The sequence below is a fragment of the Vanacampus margaritifer genome, chromosome 7 (assembly GCF_051991255.1).
Source record: "Vanacampus margaritifer isolate UIUO_Vmar chromosome 7, RoL_Vmar_1.0, whole genome shotgun sequence".
In the NCBI taxonomy this organism is placed as follows: domain Eukaryota; kingdom Metazoa; phylum Chordata; class Actinopteri; order Syngnathiformes; family Syngnathidae; genus Vanacampus; species Vanacampus margaritifer.
Window position 1 is genome coordinate 3,973,725 of NC_135438.1, and position 20,891 is coordinate 3,994,615.

General features: G+C 38.2%; 1 protein-coding gene across 5 annotated transcripts in view; it reads left to right on the forward strand.

The window, feature by feature from the left end:
* gatb (glutamyl-tRNA(Gln) amidotransferase, subunit B) overlaps window positions 1-20,891 on the forward strand; it is a 56,995-nt gene that overhangs the window by 34,192 nt on the left and 1,912 nt on the right. The window contains exons 3-12 of one of the 5 annotated variants that reach the window (XM_077570222.1): window positions 8,587-9,487; window positions 10,956-11,233; window positions 14,679-14,819; window positions 14,898-15,011; window positions 17,515-17,713; window positions 17,791-17,913; window positions 19,055-19,168; window positions 19,271-19,355; window positions 19,558-19,602; window positions 20,647-20,839. In XM_077570222.1, the coding sequence (XP_077426348.1) occupies window positions 11,207-11,233; window positions 14,679-14,819; window positions 14,898-15,011; window positions 17,515-17,713; window positions 17,791-17,913; window positions 19,055-19,168; window positions 19,271-19,355; window positions 19,558-19,602; window positions 20,647-20,839 (1,041 nt within the window). In that variant the 5' untranslated portion in view covers window positions 8,587-9,487; window positions 10,956-11,206. Of the gene's footprint in view, window positions 1-8,586; window positions 9,488-10,214; window positions 11,234-11,266; window positions 13,126-13,611; window positions 13,989-14,665; window positions 14,820-14,897; window positions 15,012-17,514; window positions 17,714-17,790; window positions 17,914-19,054; window positions 19,169-19,270; window positions 19,356-19,557; window positions 19,603-20,646; window positions 20,840-20,891 lie in introns of those variants that run through there. The other 4 variants (XM_077570223.1, XM_077570219.1, XM_077570224.1 and 1 more) reach the window with 4 other exon arrangements.

A 20,891-nucleotide genomic window follows, 5' to 3' on the forward strand; every position in this document is an offset into this window, starting at 1 on the left:
TTTTATAGCAATATGACACAATATTCTGTGGGCCTTACAAAGTCAGTCAAAATACAGTCAAACAGCCGGGAGCGAAGGGGGTTGCTTCAGTGAAAATGGCTGTGAGTGAATGAGTTAAGGGGGAAAAAAGATTTATTTCTTTTTTATAATCTCTTACTGTAAAACCTTTTTTTATTATTATTATGTCAAACCTGGCAAACGTACAGAGGTGTGTAGACTTTTTATATCCTCTATACAGTCTAATTTTGTATGAATTTTTCACATCATTTTTGAAGATGGAAGAAAATCTGACTTTTTTCCCCAAGTAAATTCTGGTGTTACACAGCAGGGTTTGTTTATGCGACTTTATGATTTATTTTGCTTTCATCGGTCCCCCTTAAATCCAATGCATTCCGCCTGCGGGGGGTCCTGAATTAGCCTCGTTGAGCTGTCAAACTGAGCTGCGGGTTGGTAATTTTTTTTATTTTATTTTATTTTTTTTTATAATATGCTGGCTGCTCTACTATGTGTTTCTTCTTCTTTGAAACACGCCGTTAAAGCGGCACAAAAAGCTGCGGCAGAATGCAGCACATGGGATCGAACAACAACTCGCCGCGGTGCGAATGCTGCGTTCTGGAAAATGCGTCAATCTGAATTTTCAATTAGAAAAAAAATCAAATGAAAAAATTTGCCTTTGTTTTGAAGATGAAGTCCGTGTAATCCAAGAAAATGAATCAGATTATTACATAAATTAAGTAAAAAATAAAATAAAATCAAAAATTAAATATCCAAAGTGATTGCACAACATCCTAAACTATATCAACATATTTTAGTTGTTGGCATTCCTTGCGTAAAAGACACTTTAAGTCGAAATTGGCGCTACTTCCTCTCCGCTATGTGTGTTCGACCCCGTGTGTGTGCCCGTGTTTCTTTTCGTGTCCCCGTGTTTGTATATATCGGCCGACGTGTCCCCATTGCTTGTGTCTTTGTATGCGCTTGTCACTGTGTGTGTGTGCGTGTGTGTGTGTGTGTGTGTGTGTGTGTGTGTGTGCACCCACTTCAATTTCATTCTTAGTGCTTCCCAAATAGGATAAACGTCCTTCCCCGAATGCTAATCCCGGCAGCCAGCTCTGGAATGACGTTCTATGCCGTCAAAGTCGGATCGTTCCATCTGCGCCAGAATTGATTGGTCGGTCTCGGAGCCGCCTTTTCGGTGCGGCTGGGCTGGCACGATTGAGGTGCATCCTAATGACGTCCCGCAGGCCAGGTGCCGTTATTGAAGGCGGGCGGACGCGGCGTCATGAGCGAGCGACAGATAACTGGAAATTGAAATTCCCTGGGGAAAAAAATTTCAATGAGGTGATCTTGCCAGGCTGGAATGGAAAAAGGAAAGGAAATTAAAAACTAGAATGCTGGTTAGCCAATGAAAACATTGCATTGGAAGAATCCGATTGGACGCTGGAAATCTTCTTTTGTTTAAGATCAATATATTTGGACACAAAAAGATTGTGTTTTAAATCTATCATCATAGATCATGAATGCGTCGTTTCAGCATTCACGCAAAAAGATGTTGTACTGGGTTAGAGGATTACGAGATTCGCAGCACTTACATAAATTTATGTTGAAAGCGTGTCTTGATATAAAGCGGCATAAATGTTTGGTTCTAACATTCTCATTAATTTTTGGGGCGCGCGCCAGGGTTGTTGTGAATTATTGATTCGCAGCATTCACACTGACATGGTGAATAAAGTATGTATGATAGATTTCAGTTTGCGCTGGTAATAAAGGAGATGCAAATGCTTGGTTCTCAGCTTTCATACTCTTCTAACTATTAAGTGGGAAAAAATGTTAAACTATATGTTTTAGTCATTGATACAATAAGTTCATTATAATTAATAAAATTTAGTTGAAATAAAAAATATGTACTGTACTGTAAAAAAAAAACAAGCGTTGTTGGTTTGTGTTGAGGTCATTTTTCTGCCACTAGATGGCATAATTGCATTTGTAAGACGTCTGTGACAGCGCGGTGCATTTTTCTTTTCATAATTCACTGCCATAAATTCATTAAAAAAAAGATTATTAAAAATTCGGGGCATCAGGCGATTAAAAGTTTGAATCGTAATGAATCGCATGACTTCACTAGTTAACTCATGAATATATCACAAATGTTATTAAATAAAAAAAATTAAAAAATAAAAAAATTCTAGGTTTTCATTCTCTTGTTAACAAAAGTGGAAAAACATGTTAAACTAATAGAAATAGTTCAAATGAATTTTTGACGTCAATAGCCGTCAATGGCAGTGAATGAATTTAGAAAGAAAAGATTATTAAAAATTCGGGCCTTCGGGCGGTTAATTTTTTTATTGTAATTAATCGCATGACTTCGCTAGTTAACTCACGATTAATCACAAATTTTATATTTGTTCTAAATCTACAATAAACGTTTTTTTATTATATAGGTTGTTATAGTCTTGTTAACAAAAGTAGGAAAAAAAATGCTAAACTAATCAAAATAGTTCAAATGAATTTTTGACGTTTATAGCCGTCAATGGCAGAGAATGAGTTAAGAGCTCTCTAATCTTTATCGTGAAGTAACTTGTGAAATTCTGCACATTTTTAAAATTGTAAAATACAATTTGTCCCCAGTCTCCACAAATATGTGCATTATTATTAAATATAATACTTCTCAATTTTGACAAGACGTGCCTGCTGCGTTGCGACTGGAATTCCCCCAGTGAAGGCTTTCCAAGGAAGGTGCGACCGGTCATTAATCGAGCGAATAAAAAAAATAGATGCCGTTAAAGGAACTTTAAATTAACTCAAAATTAACTCACTCATTTTGACACTCCTAGTATTAATATGATGTGTTAACGTTTAGTTCATATGTACATTAAAAGTAGTTTCTTAGTTCTGCATTCAAATGGCTAATTTGGACGCAGCATTCACTCTGATATTATGAATACACAAACTGTGGTACTTTTAATAGAGGATGTAAACGTTTGCTTGTCAGCATTCACACACAAAAAAGTTCTAACATGCAGTATGGAAAATACTATTATACGGTGCATAATAGCAATGGAGAAAACGTGAATGCCTGGTGATCAGCATTACACAAATGTTTGCATTTCTGTGTGCAATGAATCACACTTTGGGAGCTCGTGTGACTTTGACTGAAAACAACATCCCTAAAAAAAACAAAAAATAAAAAGTGGCGCATTTAGCCTTTTATTGTCGTACATAAAAGCGGCCATTACGGACACAATGTCACCCTCCTCCGTCCGGAATTAATGGAGCCGGTCCAGGAAAGATGGCCGCCATTAACGGGCGGGGGCAAAAGAGGCAGGATGCTCCCCGGGATGACAAGTTCATTGCTGTGTCACAACCTTCAACGAGCGCCCAAGATGCTTTATTACGGGAGGGGAGGATGCTCGACTTAGTAATTTACTTATTTTAAGATCTTTGTTTTTTTCTTTGGTGCCATCTTCTGGTATTTTCGTGCCAAGGAAATATGAGATTTATGTTGTGCTTTGCCGACGTGGATTTATTTGTATTTGTATAAATTTTCTACATCAAATTCTGCCACATCGGCACCAAAATTAACTCACCTCTGTTTGTTGTTATTTTTTTTGTAATCGCACTAGCTCGCTAGCTCAATACTCCAAAAGCTGTACAATTTGGAGTTCAACCAAAATGTTCACACAGGATGACAGTAAATCTTGTGAGGCTTCATCTCAGGTGGTAAAGATGCAAATTGCATGTTTTTTCAATCTTGCCCCACTTGGCCCCCAATGCAAGTAGACTGTAACTAGCAAACTCCTTCCGGTTCTGTCTCCGCTATGTATTATCCAGCTTCAAGATTAGCCATTTTACTGTATTTTAGCTTTATTGCATGGGGGTTTACCTTACACTAATAACAGTTGGGTCAAAAATGGACCGATCCTCGACTTGGGTCAATTTGACCCAATTTTTACAAATGGGCCTTTTAGTGTAAAACAACTCATAAAAAATGGTCGGATCCTTTTCTCGGGTCAAAAAACCCAGAAAGTTGGGTCAAATTGACCCATAAAGTGGATCGGTCCATTTTTGATCCAAAATTGGGTTACTCTTGACCCAACTGTTTTTAGAGTGTATCCATCCACTTATCTCACCATGAGGCTGTTTGTGAAATGAACAAAAATCCAAGCAGACTGAATAAATGAAGCAGGGTCTTTAGAGACTAGCCCAAAACGCTGCTAACCGCCTATTCATCCAAACATTTTACACAGAGCGGCTGCGACCCAAATTTCCTTAAAATGTGCAAAAAATATGCAAAAAATATGCTAAAAGCGCTGACGCGCCGGGACTGTTAGTCTAATTTCACCACTTTCACGTCCCTGTGCGTGTTGTCGGGAAATTTCGTTGCTTAATTACACGGCGAGATGGCGTTTTTCCTCCCCTGACTTTTCACATCATTGACTTTATTTCAGATGATTTCATTTGCATTGAAATATTCCCAGCAGCAGCGGTTGATTATGTTGCCGCATATCATTGCAATGTTCCTACAGGCTGCAAGTGGCTTTGCTCTTCTGGCAATTCCGTGACATCTGCTTTTCAAAGTTTTGGTGCAATCATTTGAAGGGCTGAATTCCGTGAAAAAGGGAAAATTAGCCACCGGCGCCACTTTCATCGGTCAACACCAAACGTTGCCGACATATCTTTCATAATAACACTCGTTGTTAGCAACATAACAGTGTTTGCCTACCATGTCATGTTTGTAAATTAGTTTTCAAAATTTTTTACCTTTTTAAATAAAGGTTAAATAAATAATAATAATAAATATAAATAACAGGATGCACAACAAAGTCCCATCTGTGATTGAAATTGAACAGGCAGTCGGCCATTTTGGTTCAAAGCAGCAAATTTCGTCGAAAAATTCCATTAAAAAGGAGCTTTTTAAGCTAGAATTTTTTTTTGCCCATGGCACCAGTTTCACTGTTCAACGCCAAATTTGTTAGGCACGTCTTAAATTAATTAATAAATTAATAATAAATTAAACAGGAAATCTGCCTCTTTTTGTTGTTGTTAAGCAGCCAATTAAAAAAAAAAAGTCTCAACGACCAAAGCCCAAAATTGAACAGGAGGTCGGCCATTTTGATTTGACCGTTTTAGGAACATTCAATCAAAAATGGTGCATAGAAAGTTTTGCAAATTATCCCCATCACTAGATTCAACAATCTACATTCAATTTGGTGGACATGTCTCTCATAATAAAACACGTGGAAAATTCTCAATGACCCAAGCCCAAATCTAACAGGAAGTCAGCCATTTTTATTTAAAGGAGACAATTTGGGGGCAAATTTCATTCAAATAGAGCCTGGGAATTTTTAAGCACCCCCCGCAGTGTCATGAGATTCACTGATTGGCATCAAATTTGAAATTTGGAAAGTTGGAAGAAATTAGCCCCCCAACACCATTTTCAAAGATGAACATGAAATTGGACAGACATGCCAGTGAGAATAAGACCCCCGAAAAAGTCTGAGGACCTGTGAGGGTAATTGAACAGGAAGTGACATGTCACATTTGGCTTTGCACTCGGCAGAGCCATCAGGAGATAATAAGCAGTGTCGTTTGCAGCAAGTGCTGACCCGACTGGATAAGTGGAATTCCACTGTTTTTTTCCTTTCTTTTTGCTGAATGTCGTCTCGTTTAAAGCCGTCCGCTTCGTTAGGTTGTCTTCTAACAAATGTCTCATTTTTAGCTTCAGCCCCTTGAATTGCTATCAGCTCAGTTCAGTTGACGTTGAATTTGTTTGCTTTCGTTCAGCTCAGAAAAGCCTTGAGAACACGATATGAAAGTTTTTCGACATTTCACTTGAGGGATATGTGAAAACTTTATTTTGAGGGCCTAATTCATTTTCCTTCATATTCTTATTGGGGGTTGCTAGCCTACAGGAATCTGCAGCTAATGGGATTATTCAAACAGGAGCTTGTAAAAAGGGTTGAAGAAGGTTTAAAAAAAAAAAAATACCCTAAAGGACAATAGAGGCACTCTGGGCCTCTCCCATCCCGTCTGGCCTGTTTGGCGGTGGGAACGGACCCCTTCAGTGCCACCCCCTGAATAGAAAGGGGGGTGCACCTCCGTGTCTTAGCAAGAGTGCCGGTGCCAATGGGTTGGCTTTTGTCTGGTGTACGCACATTAAAATGCAATTGGAAAAATGAGGCCTAGTATATCTATTTTTTCATAATCCCAATTAATTCTTCAAAAAACACGGATGAACCTCTAATATATATTTAAGCCCCCCCCCAAAAAAAAAAATCTAAAAATAGATATAAATATATTTTGAGTTTTTTTTTAGAATATTTTATTTTCCTTTTATTGTTTTTTTTTTTCAAGGTTATTCAACTGAGCATAGCTCCCTCTATTAAGCAGCCGCCACATGTTATTATGTAAAAGGCTCCCAAAATTCCCCTTTTTTCACACTTAATTCAAACCCTAAGTCTCTACGATGAGAAAATGAATAACTCGCGTCCCAAACGAGACGCACATTTTGTTCTCGGATAGCGTTGAAATCCTTTAAGCAATGGCGATGCTATCACCCGCCGTGAAAATGTTTCACATTTATAGATGTTTTGTTTTTCTTTCCCCCAGTGATGAAATATGTGGCAAAACCATCGATCCCTAACTCAATTTCCTCGTCGCGCAGCGCCAGAGAAAAGCAATTATTAGGTAATACGAGACGAGTCGTGTGTACAATAATTAAACGGGCCTCCCTGTGGATGCTGGGATTTCGCCTCCCACCCATCGCTTGAAACAGTCGCTGGACCAAAACAGCCACAAACACGCATCACTGTATTCACACATGATGAGGGCCTGATTTATCTCCACCGATAGTCGTGTGGGGCCCCTTTTGTTAGGCCCGCATACAAACCTCCCCTTGGTATTATTGTGTGTGGGGAGTGGGGGCAAGAGGGGGTCTCAAGTGGACGAGAGGTAGAACCCATCAATGGAAAATGTCACTTGCCACACACATAATGACTCAAAGAATTTAATTTAAAAAATGGTAGATAAACATGGTAGTTATGTGGTAAATTAATATGCCAAACATTAAAAAAAAAAGAAAAAAATATTGAGTAATATTCATGGCACCTATTGTAAAAATGATCTACAGCTAATATGAAGTCCTACTTTAAAAACCTGACTACTTGAAAACCAGAGGTCACACATTCTGACAGCTGAAATTTTCAACTCAAGTTAACAAGTGTTAAATATCATGACACTGCATAGAAGCCAAACCTTCCTTTGAAATTATGACTCCTTACCAAAAGTCACACATTTTGACAGCTGAATTTTTCTACTCAATTTTGTGACAGCTGTTAAAAATTGTGACCATGTAATGATTGGAAGCCAAACCCTCCTTTGAAACCTTACTTTTAAACAATGACTCCTTTGAAAACCAAAAGTCTCACATTCCGACAGCTGAATTTTTCTACTCAATTTTGTGACAGCTGTTAAAAATTGCGACCCTGCATGGAAGCCAAACCCTTCTTTGAAACCTTACCTTGAAACCATGACTCCTTTAAAACCAAAAGTCACATATTCTGACAGCTGATTTTTTTCTAACCAATTTTGTGACAGCTGTTAAAAATTGTGACCATGTAATGATTGGAAGCCACACCCTCCTTTGAAACCTTACTTTGAAACAATGACTCCTTTGAAAACCAAAAGTCTCACATTCTGACAGCTGAATTTTTCTACTCAATTTTGTGACAGCTGTTAAAAATTGCGACCCTGCATGGAAGCCAAACCCTTCTTTGAAACCTTACCTTGAAACCATGACTCCTTTAAAACCAAAAGTCACATATTCTGACAGCTGATTTTTTTCTACCCAATTTTGTGACAGCTGTTAAAAATTGTGACCATGTAATGATTGGAAGCCAAACCCTCCTTTGAAACCTTACTTAGAAACAATTTCTCCTTTGAAAACCAAAAGTCTCACATTCCGACAGCTGAATTTTTCTACTCAATTTTGTGACAGCTGTTAAAAATTGCGACCCTGCATGGAAGCCAAACCCTTCGTTGAAACCTTACCTTGAAACCATGACTCCTTTAAAACCAAAAGTCACATATTCTGACAGCTGATTTTTTTCTACCCTATTTTGTGACAGCTGTTAAAAATTGTGACCACGTAATGATTGGAAGCCAAACCCTCCTTTGAAACCTTACTTTGAAACAATGACTCCTTTGAAAACCAAAAGTTTTACATTCCGACAGCTGAATTTTTCTACTCAATTTTGTGACAGCTGTTATAAAACATGACTCTGCATGGAAGCCATAAATAATAAATTGGTGTTATGGTCATTTATTTTTCAAATGTATCTTTATTTCTAGCATAAACAAACTTACCGTAATAAAAACATTCATACTTTACAAATAAATTTATATATATATATATATTATTTTATTTATTAATTAATTAATTTTTCAATTTTTTTACCGGCATTTTTTTTTATCTCATGGATTTTTTTTTCCTTAAAATTTTAAAATTAAAAAATATATATAATATATGTAAGACTTCATATTATCATGTGTTTTTTGTGTGTTTTTTTTTTGTCCATTTCCCCTCAGTAGTGATGCGAAGCAAGGCAGAAGAAAGGGGCAGGAAGTGGTGACCGTGTAATGACCCGGGAAGGAAAAAAGGAGCAAAAATGCTGAGACAAATGGACGCGTGGACAAAGGCGCCCAGGGCAGGTTGGATTCTGCTGCACACTTGATCACAAAGAGAAAGTTGGGTTCATCACTATGCTGGAATGAAAGACTGGGAGGGTGTTGATGCAAATGAGCCACAAACATGAAAACATCTTGCCTCACGCTTTTCAGGCTGCATTTGAATGACATTTCAAATTAGGGCAAAGCTTGAAAAACGTGACAATAAGGCTACATTTGAAAGTCATTTAAAATTCATTTCAAGTGCGGCACATGAAGCCGCAACTGAATTGATAATAGCGTACACGACGCATTCTGAAATGACGTTTAACGGGAAAAGAAAGCTGCTGAAAGCTTCCACCTTCACAACAACAACAAAAACAAACAAAGGATGCATTGAAGGCCCTTTTATCATCTGAATGTGTTTTTCGCTGACATAATAAGCCTTCACCCTCCAAAAGCTATCGGCGACTTTAAACGGTCGTTGTAACTTGGAATACATCCTCAAAATTAACCTGCAATTGATGGACTTGTCCGATGTCATCTGCCTTCAAATGTAGCCTCAATCCAGCCGTCTGAGGCCGCCAACAAACGTACATGATGCACTTGTGCTACTCTGACCCATTTTTTTGAACATGTTCAAAACTTTTTTTTTTTTTCTTCCATCGGGTTGGCAATGAGGAGAGAAAGGGCTCCCCCCTTCGGTGGTCCGTGTCTGGGTGACGCGCGGCCGCCGCCGCCTCCTCCTCCATAGCAACAGTGCTTCGTAGCAACAGTCTCTTTGACTGAGGACAGCCTTGGAGGCCATTCAGAGAGTAGATTTGAGGTACAATGCGCACCACTATCACCATTCACCACCTCAAGGACCACAAAACGCTAACGATTTAGCTCGCAGCTAATTTGTTTGTTCCCTTTCAGACTTTTCATTTTTGTTCGTTTGGGCTTCAGTTTAAGTCAGGCAAATGTTGTTTTCATATACAGTATATAAGATAACAAGATTAAAATAAGGTATATGTAAATGGGAAAATAACAGTATATATATATATATATATATATATATATTAAATATTTTCTAAAAATGAAAGACGAAGTTATTTTTAAATGTATTTTAATATTATTAAGTACATAAAGCCAAACATTTAAACTTATTTATTTGAATTTATGCAAAATAGTTTTCTATGAATTTATCATTTGTAACATGTGTAAAAAATATTTTTTAAATAAAATTTTTAAAACAAATTTATGATTAATTTTAATTGTATTTATTTTAATCTGGAACATTATTTTTGTAAATGTATGAATTATTTAAAAAAAACAGTACATGGATACATGGAAAATAATGAAACTATTGTCAAATATTTAAAACATAATTGAAATTTAAGGCATATTTTTAGTAGTTAGTTTTAATTCATGAAAAATATTATTGTGTAGATTTACTAATGGTATTTTTGGTACATGAAAATGTGAAAATAATATTTAAAAATCAAAAGATTCCCCAAAAATTTAAAACACAAAAGACTATAATTTTTAGATTTAATGTATGTGAATATTTTTCTACAAAAGTATTTATTATGTATATTTAAATTTGAGTAGTAGTAGTATTGGACAATTTAAGCCTTATTTTATTATTTAAATTTATAACCCTTTTTGTCCAAATATGTCAATTCAATTGACACATTTACAATTGACTCAAATGTAATATTTATTAATTTATTTATTTTACGTGGACAGTCCAGAGTGATGACAGAAAAATAATGGTGGCCACACAAAATATTGCCACTGGGCATTTTCACTTAAGGGTGTACTCACTTTTGTTGCCAGGGGTTTAGTTGTATTGGCTGTATTTTGAGTTAGTTGAGGAACCAATACATTTAACTCATTCACTGCCAAAAGCGTTAAATAACGTTTAGTAAAATCCTATGGAGGAGTGCCAAAGACGTTAAAAGACGTTTTTTTTCAAAACAGAGGTGAAACTAACCATTTTCTATTGTTGATTACTGAAAAACGGAATAAGGTAGAAACAATTTTTTTTTTCTGATGAAAGATGAGAGTACAATCTTTCATTTGGTAGTATGTGTGTTTCCATAGTCCAAACACATAATTTTCTGTGGACCTTGAAAGATCAGTCAAAAATGCTTAAATCGGCTGGCACCCACGGCATCCCTTTTCTGAAAACGTCGTGACAGTCAAAGAGTTAATTTACAGTGCGTAAAAATATTTCTATTGGAAAATCTTCTATTTGTACTTCTATTCTATACTTTGGTTTTCTGAATTTATTGTCCTTTCTGTTTGAGAATTTCTGATGAAAACAGGTGTTCCTGATAGGGCGTCTAAACCCGAACCATGTGCCCAAACTAAAAAGGAAGAATTTAGCACACCCTAATTGAACTTTTCCCCTGGTGGCTTCCACACCCAAAATGAGAGCAGAAAGGCTCCTTTCATTGAGTCCGACTCCCGCAGCCTCACTACGCCGCTTTGATCGAGTCGATGCTGTGCCGAGCTGGGACGTCACCGCTGGCTGTTCGTCATTCTCGACACGCCACAAATGGAGGCCGGCGTGCTGGTGGCGGAGGTGAGAAAAAAAAGCTTTCTATTATTCAGAAAAAGCTTTCTGGCATTTGGAGCCTCTCGCCAAGCTCTCGAATTAGACTCGGTGTGATCAGTGGTGAGGCAAACACATCTCTGGCAGTGTCAATCAAAATTTAAAAAAAAAAAAAGATTTGTTTTTCCTCACAGTTATACTGACCATGATGGTTGCGCATTAGCTTAATAGTGTGCTACTCTACTCTCAGGGACTCATTAAACAAGATTATTAGTTGTTTTTTGCAAAGGATAAAGAATGTCTGTCAGTATTGTCTACATATTGTATTGTAGTTTTGTGTTCAAATATTCGTTGCTTAAAAGTTATAACACCGCAACTACTGTTGCTAATTGTTAGCCCGTCAATGAGTTTTACAGTAGACTTAAGCTAAGGGACATTCATAAAACAAAGTTTTTTTGTTTTGTTTTTTAAAATATAAATCATGTCAAGTTTTATGCTTATTTCGACATTAAACCAGTAAACTTTAGATGGAAGTTATATTTAAACAGCTTATAGTCTATAATTATTATTTATGATGGTATTTTTGCACTGAATATTTGTTTTGTTGTATTTTTATAATTTTTCTTCTGAATGTTTTTTTTCTATTAAAGTCTTAGAAATAAAAATAAGATTGCCAATAATGTAATTTTAAGGGGAAAATACTATATTGGGATATACTGTATATAATATCGCTAAGGGGATATAAAACATTAATTTTATCGTAAATCCCTACTTGGGCTTTTCTCAAAATCGTGTTGGGATTGATGTCATCATTCATTTATAATTTGATACTTCAAAGGGAAGTCAAGTCAAAAATTCACAACATCACATTTGTTGCCTAAGGACTCAGTTTATGAATGTCACATGACCACACCCAGAAAACAAGTGAACCATGATTGGTCGTTACCTGAGCCCTTTGGCAATGTGATGTTATTTTCAGTCAACACCAAATGACAACTTGCTTTAAAGACAGATAAAAACAGGTGGATTTTGCTGCTTAATTCATAATCGGCTTGTGGAAGTACACAGAAAAAAAAAAGAAGTTATTGATGGATGGACTCACTAGTATCTGAGTAGCTTTCTACACTATCAACTGGCAACCAGTCCGGTCCTAAATTCTGATGCATGAATAAACTCTGATCTGCAAAAATAACATTAATGAATACTCAAATTCAAAGAAGATAAAGAACACTTTACTTTGGCTGAGCGCTTTAACAGAAAAAAAAAAAAATAATAAAAAAATTAATTAAAAAAAATAAAAATGGCCTGTTACATACCTGTCATTTCACAACATGAACTTATATATTACATTAGTGTGTACTATTTTCAAATGGGGTAGATGAGCCGTGGAAATCAAATAAAATATATTTAAAAGCATGCTAAACTGCCTGGAAGTAACTTTGAAGCACGTAAATAGTTTAAAGACCATTCAAGATGTCAACAAAAAAAAAGCAGCTGTGAAGATATGACTGCTTCCAGCAAAAAGTCCCACGTTACATAAACAAAAAATACATTAGTCCTTATATTCAGTGTACTTTTTCGCCGAGCCGTGCACTTTGCTTGCGGGGTACTTGAGTCTGTTCAGGGCCATTTTGCGGAGGACGGCTTGGGGCAGGTCCACGCGGCACTTCTCGGCCAGCTCCACCAGGTAGATGAACACGTCGCTCAGCTCATGGGCGAGTTGCTCCCGCTCCGAGTCGCTCCAATCGGGCAGGCCCTCGGCCACCTCGCCTTTCCACTGGAAAAGTTCCGAGACTTCGCCGACCTCGCCCACCATGGCCAGGAGGAGATTGCGGGGTTGGTGGAACTTGTTCCAGTCGCGCTCGTCGGTGAACTCGGCCTGCATGCGACGGATGTCCTCCACGCTCGGCTGCGGGCTGAAGGTGAAGCGATCCACCGCCGATGTATCGGCGTGCGGCGCGGTACCGTTCATCGGACCGTCTTCAAACGTTTTCCCGTTTGTGGCCATCATGTTGAGAGGACGTACGGTTGTTCAAAGTTTAGTGTTCTCGTCTGACTAGTCCCGCCAAACTTTAAACCGGAAATACGTCATTTTTTCATACCTCTGGGATTTGTAGTTTAAATACGAGCGTCTCACGTGTAGGTTTACGCACACACGCTTTGAAAGACTACAATTCCCACCTGTATCTAGCCGCACTTCTTCAATGTTGAAGCATCCAAAGTGCCAGTAACAGTCCACAACAAAATGCCCAAAGCAAAATTGTGTCCAAATTACAGTTTTTTTCTCCTTAATTTCTCTTCCCTTCTCAGTCTATTAACTGTAGTACAGGACTGTTGCACCAAACAGACGTAATCCGCCAGTAAATTAGAAGAAGAAGAAGAGTGTTAAATTATTCTCATTATATTACTTTTTTTTGTTGTAATTTCACTTATCATTCTCATAACGTTGCAACATTATTCCTGTAATTATACAACTTTATTCTCGTAAGGTTACAGTCAAAACGAGTTACGCCAAACAACCAGGAAATACGTTGTTTTCTACTACCTTGGGAATTGTAGTGTAAACCCAACCCTCTCGCGTACTCTACACGCCTTGAAGAACTACAATTCCCAAATGTAACCGCGCTTTCTAAACCAACATGGCAGCCTCCTCTGCTGCAGGAAGAGTCCGCTACAAAATGCTGAAAAAAACATTATTATTGTGCCCTAATGCGTCTTTTACAGTCCGGAGATTGAATGTAGGATTTTCGCGATATGATGGTCAGTTGCAGAACAGGACAAAAAGGTTGGTGAAATGTGAAGACGATAAAATGCAGTACATTGCCTTTGAGTTGTGGCTAATCTGCTAGCTCCTCTGTAAAGGCTACTAGTTGTTGTTGTAATTTAATTTTACGGTTTCCCCCCTCGTATTTCATTTCTTTCATAGTGTCAAAATACAGCTACACTTGTTCATTATTGCAACCCTTGACCTTGGTTACCAATTAATTTTCGCGGTGGTTATTTTGCCATCCGGCTACTCGCCACCTTGCGTCCTAGCGTTATTTTGCCGCGAATCTGCGCAGGCGAAGGCGCACCAGCTGGTCGAGTAGTGCGTAGAGCGCTCGCCTGAAGGTGCTAGCTCACGGGTTCAAATACCGCTATGTATTTTTTTTTCATGTTTACAATTTCTTGCAGCCAGTCGGGAGTTGTTCACGTAGCCGTTTTGTTTCACACACAATGCATGACTCACGGCAAAATAACTGATTCCCGGCAGCCATCATTGTTAACCTAATTATTACTCACGGTACCGATTCACGCCAGGCCAAGATTATATTGCTCCGCTGCTTGACCCATCAGAACCGTTCACGGCAAATCGACGCCAGCAGGACAATTGCCAGTCACGGCAAAATACCCACTTGCAATATAAAAAAAAAGATGCAGTCTTACGGTTTTTTTTTTTTCACTTTATTGTTGACTTTGCAGTGTTCCCATGCAGCTGGAAGGCGTCGTCGGCCTGGAGATCCACGCCCAGATTCAATCCCACACTAAAATGTTCTCCGGCTCGGCCGTCCACTTCCTATCGCCTCCAAACTCCCTGGTATCCTTCTTTGACGCCTCCTTACCCGGCACGTTACCCGTAAGAACTTTAATCCCAACCGTCATATAATCATCTATTGGTCATCATTAATGATTACCAGCATTTGTGTCTCGCCAGGTCCTGAACAAACAATGCGTGGAGGCAGCCGTGATGACGGGCTTGGCGCTCGACTGCCACATCAACAGGAAGTCACTTTTTGACAGGAAGCACTACTTCTACGCCGATCTCCCCGTGAGTTACGGTTCAAAACGTCATTTCTTCTTCTAGACTTCTGCGGTGGTTCAGAACGTTCCGGAGTAATTCTTGATTTACAAACAAATAGACACGTGAGATTTTGGGACTTTTTTTTTTTTTTTATCATTTTAACAGTGGCAAGCAATGTGCTAAATAGTCTAGCAACGCTTATGCAAAGAAAGAACGTTTAAATGATCATGAGTGCTCCTCTAAATTTTGGCTAAATGAAGTGAACGCAACCTTATTAAAATGACAGTTTTTTCATGATAAGGTGTTTGAAAACGATTAAAAAATGTAAATAACATTTTTTTAAATTAACTCTTTGACTGCCAAGCGTTTTCAGAAAAGGGATGCCGTGGGTGCCAGCCGATTTAAGCATTTTGACTGATCTTTCAAGGTCCACAGAAAATTATGTGTTTGGACTATGGAAACACACATACTACCAAATGAAAGATTGGACTCTCATCTTTCATCAGAAAAAAAAGTTTGTTTCTACCTTCTTCCGTTTTTCAGTAATCAACAATAGAAAATGGTTAGTTTCACCTCTGTTTTGAAAAAAAAAAACGTCTTTTAACGTCTTTGGCACTCCTCCATAGGATTTTACTAAACGTTATTTAACGTTTTTGGCAGTCAGAGTTAAACAAATAATCAATTATATTAATCAATAAATATTTTTGATCGATTCATCATTTAAAGATGTTACATTTAAAATTATATATATATATATATATATATATATATATATATATATATATATATAATTAATTTATATACAGTAAATAAAAATATTTAAAAATAAATATTGTGTGTATATGTGTGTGTGTATATATATATATATATAAAATAAAACTCAAAGAATAGTTATAAATAGTACATACCGTGTGCCTACCCTAAAACATATATGCAGGCAAAGTAGTTCATATTTTTGCTTGAATAACATTATTCAAGTCTTTCAAAAAAAAATTTTTTTAAATCTCCCGGTGAAGCGGTTCTGTCAGTGAAATCCCTCCACTGCCCTTCACTCCCACCTTGCTCATGGAGTGTGAGTCACGCTATACGATACGGTTGCCACGGCAACGCGGGCAGCTCGTACGCACCGAGGGGGCAGCGCGAGGAATACGGGAAGCGGATGAAATATTTATTATTCTCGTGCTTTTCAGGAAGAGGGAAAAAAAAAAAAAAAAAAGAAACCTTGAGAGTGAAAAGTGCAACAGCACGGCCGCTGCATTTTAATGAACGAGTGCAGCCAGCATCTATTGTACATCCATTTATTTCTTATTGTTTCTTATTTAGTGAGTGATAATAATACGGAGCACTTTTTAAAGCGGTGACATTAAACTGGTGCTCATTAATATGCCGCTCGGCACACGTCTCCCAACTTATGATGGAGGCTAAGAGAAGAGCAGTAATGAAAGTGGGGGTTCAATTTATAGGAGAAGAGGGGAGAAAATGAACATTTTTTTGGCTTCTGGATGTATAAATTGAGTTCACCACTCTTCAAGTTGCTAATACTGGATGTCAACAAGAGTCTTTTGGCTTCATTTGACTGCCCCCTTATGGCAAAAAGGGGAACTTGCTGAACATTTTTGCCAAGCTCACACACAAAAAAAAAAGACTTGCCCCCCCCCCCCCCACTGTCAGAGACCCGTTTCAGCCACCTGGGCGTCGTTTTTTTTAATTTTAAATAGTTTTACACGGCTTCTGACAGTGATGTGGGAAAAAAAAAACTTTCCTAATGGCGGATTCTGACGGTGTAAAAAAAAAAAAAAAATCCCCACTAATGGAAATGGGCAGTGGACAGTGGGGGAGGAAAAAAAAAATTTTTTTTCAAATTTTATTTTTTATTATCATTTTTATTATTATTATTATTATTATTATTATTATTATTATTTCTTTAAAAAATATATATATATTTTTTTAGTGGCGGGAATAGGCTTCCATACTTTGACACCTTTAATTGGAGGCAGGAATTTTTAAAAAAAATTTGCAAGTATGTTTTGGGCCTTATTGCTGTTCAACTTTTGATGTTTCTTTCAGATTTAAAGTCAGTTGATAGAAAAAGACTCATGATGATGATAATAATAATAATTATTCTTATTATAGATAATGCACTTTACATTTCAAATAAATCTCCAAATACTACAGAGACATTCAAAACATGTAAAATAGCAACAACAGCATAGTTTAAGAAACTAAAAAGTTGCTGCAGACAACTGATTAAAAATGACAACACACGAGTAAAAAAAAATAAAAATGCGTTGATTCAGGATTTTAATAGTTATAGATAGTTGATTATTTTTTTTTTTTTTACATGTTCAAGAAAAAAAAGCAGGCACAAGTGAAAATTTTGGGACTTTTTCAAGGCGGAAAAAATTTGGTTGTCATCCAATTAAGGGACAATGACATCATGATTAGATCTGGAAAGCATCCATGAAGCCGCATAACCGGAGTCATGACTCAATGTGGTTTGTTAAAAATCGTTTTTCAACCTTCCCATCAGGCGGGCTACCAGATCACGCAGCAGCGGCGGCCCGTGGCGGTGGACGGCGTGCTGAACTACAGCCTCCTGGGCGGCAAGAACAAGAACCAGATGGTCCGCAAGAACGTCCGCGTCAAGCAGATCCAGCTGGAGCAGGACAGCGGCAAGAGCCTGCACGACGACGCCCGCGAACGGACGCTCATCGACCTCAACAGGGCGGGTAAGAGCCCGCCGGCGAAGTCGCCGCCCCCCCAGCCCCGCCCCCCAGCCGCTAAAGCGTGTTGACGTCACGGGCAGGCGTGGGCCTGATGGAGCTCGTGATGGAGCCCGACATGACGTGCGGCGAGGAGGCGGCGGCGGCCGTCAGGGAGCTTCAGCTCATCATGCAGGCCCTCGGAACCTGTCAAGGGAACATGTCGGGTACGATGCTCGCTCGCTCTAGTCGCTTTTTTCTTGTTGTTTTTTTTAATCTCGTGTCTTTTTAAATGTGGGATTTCGGATTTTTACCCCCCAAAAATGGTTGTTTGTAACCCAAACCGGGCAACTTCCTGTTCAATTTTGGCCGTGGGTCATTGAGGCCGTATTGGTTGGTAAAACTGGTAACGGGAATTTATTTTTTCTCGAACTTTCTAAAAAAGTGACCGTAGTTAACGAAAATTAAGAAAAAAATTCAAATTGAAAAAGCATTTTTGTTAGTAAAATATAATAAAAGCAAAAAATCCTCTTGAATAAACGATAACTAACTGAAACTACTTTTTGCATTTATACATGAGATTTCGGGGTTCATTTTAAATTTCTGTATTGTTCGACATCTGTCGGAAGCTCAAACGGCTGTTGGAGAATTGTAGTTTACTTAATGAATATTTTTTTTATTCTTGTGTTTAACATATACTCCATATATATATAAAAAACAACTCTAAAACTAATAATTAAAACTACATTAAACTGAATAATTGAAAAAATTATAAAAAGTAGCAAACTTGATGTAAAAACTAATTTAAAATAACTTGATTAAATTTAAAAAAAGTCAAAACAAAATATCAACTAACTGTAATGCCAAATCGTATCATAAATTGTAGTTTACTTTTTTACACAATACTTAATGACCTTTTTTTTTTAAATAAAAAAAACCCAACTAATACTACTAATAAAAACTAAATTAAAATGAATCATTAAAAATATTAATAAAAAAGTAGCAAACTTGATCTAAAAACGAATTCAAACTAACTTAATAAAAATAAAATTTAAAAAAATTCAAACTAACCAAAACTTTCCAGGCCCATTTTTCATGAAAATTGCCTCTCAAGTAGCTGCTTCAAACCAAAATGGCCGACTTCCTGTTGAATGTCAGGCACGGGTTCCTTGAGACTTTTTTTGTGTGTCCGCCACGATTTTATATCGATCTTCTCCAGCTCCCTTTTTATGAAGTTCTCCTCACAAAATGGCGGCTTCGGACCAAAATGGCCGATTTGGGTTCTTGAGCCTTTTTTTTTGTAGCAACCGCGTGAGGGAATCCATGTTTGGTAGCCTCCAAGAACTCAAACCCACGACTTCTCCACAGAGGGCCAGCTGAGGGTGGACGCCAACGTGTCGGTGCACAGACCCGGCGAGCCGCTCGGCGTCAGGACCGAAGTCAAGAACATCAACAGCGTTCGTTACCTGGCCAAGGCTATCGGTAAGCGCGTTGCCCCGCCCTCCACTCAAAACCGACGTCAGTTTCCGCCGTTGCATCAAATGTGCGCTGAAAACGGCCGGCCGGATCTTCTTTCGCGGGCAGACTACGAGATCCGGAGACAGGTGGACGTCTTGCGGCGAGGAGGCCGCGTGCACAACGAGACCCGCTCCTACAATTCCAAATCCGGGTAAGAGCGGGAGCGGCGGCGGCGGTCGGGTTCGCTAGCTATGATGGCGTTCACGGACCTTTAATTGAATGTTGCACCTGAACCCGGGTTCATTGCATCGAGTCTTCTTCATGCGTTGGATCACATGACATCATGGACGTTTAGGACACCTTGAAAATGACACTTTCTATGCTTTATCTTTTTTTTTTTTTTCTTGTTGTAGGACGACCGTGCCCATGAGGGACAAAGAGGGTCTCCAGGACTACAGGTGAAAACTCACTGCATCTATTGGACACAACATTAGGTACACCTGACGTCCAATACAAGAGCAGTGTCCAAAAATTCCATCTTTACAGGTAAAATAGTAAAAGTCAGTCCGTTAGTTAAACAGTTAAGTGGTCAGGTAGTTAGTTCTGAAGTTAAGTCATTTGCTCCCAAAAATTGTGCATACGTTCTATTTTCAAAGTTTTAAGTGTCCCAAAGACGTATTTATATGTTTTTTAAATGTTTTTTTTTTTTTGCTAGAGCATACAGAAGGCTTTGATGCAGCCTCTCAATTGCGAAGAACGGTTGAAGAAATGGTAGTTGTTACACAAACGGCCAGCAGGTGGCAGCAGAGCAAAAGAGATCAACCAAGGCCATGTCGAAAAAAAGCTCATTTCCTTAAAATTCTAAATAGATTTGTGAATAGTGATGAAACTTAACTATATTCTAATGCTAATTACTGCAAAACGGAAATGGATAGAAATATACTTTTTTTCCTGATGAAAGAAGAGACTTTAATCTTTCTTTTGGTGGGTTCCATGTTTTTATAGCAGTAGAACACAACATTCTGTGGGCCTTGCAAAATCAGTCAAAATCCAGTAAAACAGCCGGGAGCAAAGGGGGTTGCTTCAGTGCAAATGGCTGGGAAAAGTCAGTATTTTTCAAATGTAGATTTCATAAGTCAATATAACATTATGTACATATTTAAAGTTGACACTGCTTAAATATTTGGAGGAAAAAAAACTTTAATTATTATTCAGTTCAAATAAATAAATGATATAAAAATGGTGTCAAAAAAATATTTAAGAAAAAATTGAAATGCAAATACAATGAACTTTATAGTTAAACAGAATTGAACTGTACTGAGTGATTTTGTGCACAGATGAAGCTGTGGTGTGGTAGTTGCCATCTCTGTAATGCTCATTACTGCCACCTTCAGGATATTGTCAGGCGGAGGTCCTCGCATCTGATTGGATTTTGCCGGTGTACCTAACGTTGCGTCCACTAATTGTAATCGTCGTCACGTGACGCGTGTCCGCTCCTTCAGGTTCATGCCCGAGCCCAACCTTCCACCTCTCATGGTGTACGAAGACCCCGCCTCCGTTCCGCCGGGGGCCGACGTCCAGCGGACGGTGGTGCTGCAGACTTTGCGGTCCAAGCTCCCCGAGCTGCCCGCCGTCCGGCGAGACAGGCTGGTGGAGACGTACAACATCCTGCCCGAGCACAGCTTCACACTCCTGGTCAGAAAGCCACGCTTTTAATATTTCATTTAAAAAAAATTTAAAAAAAAAG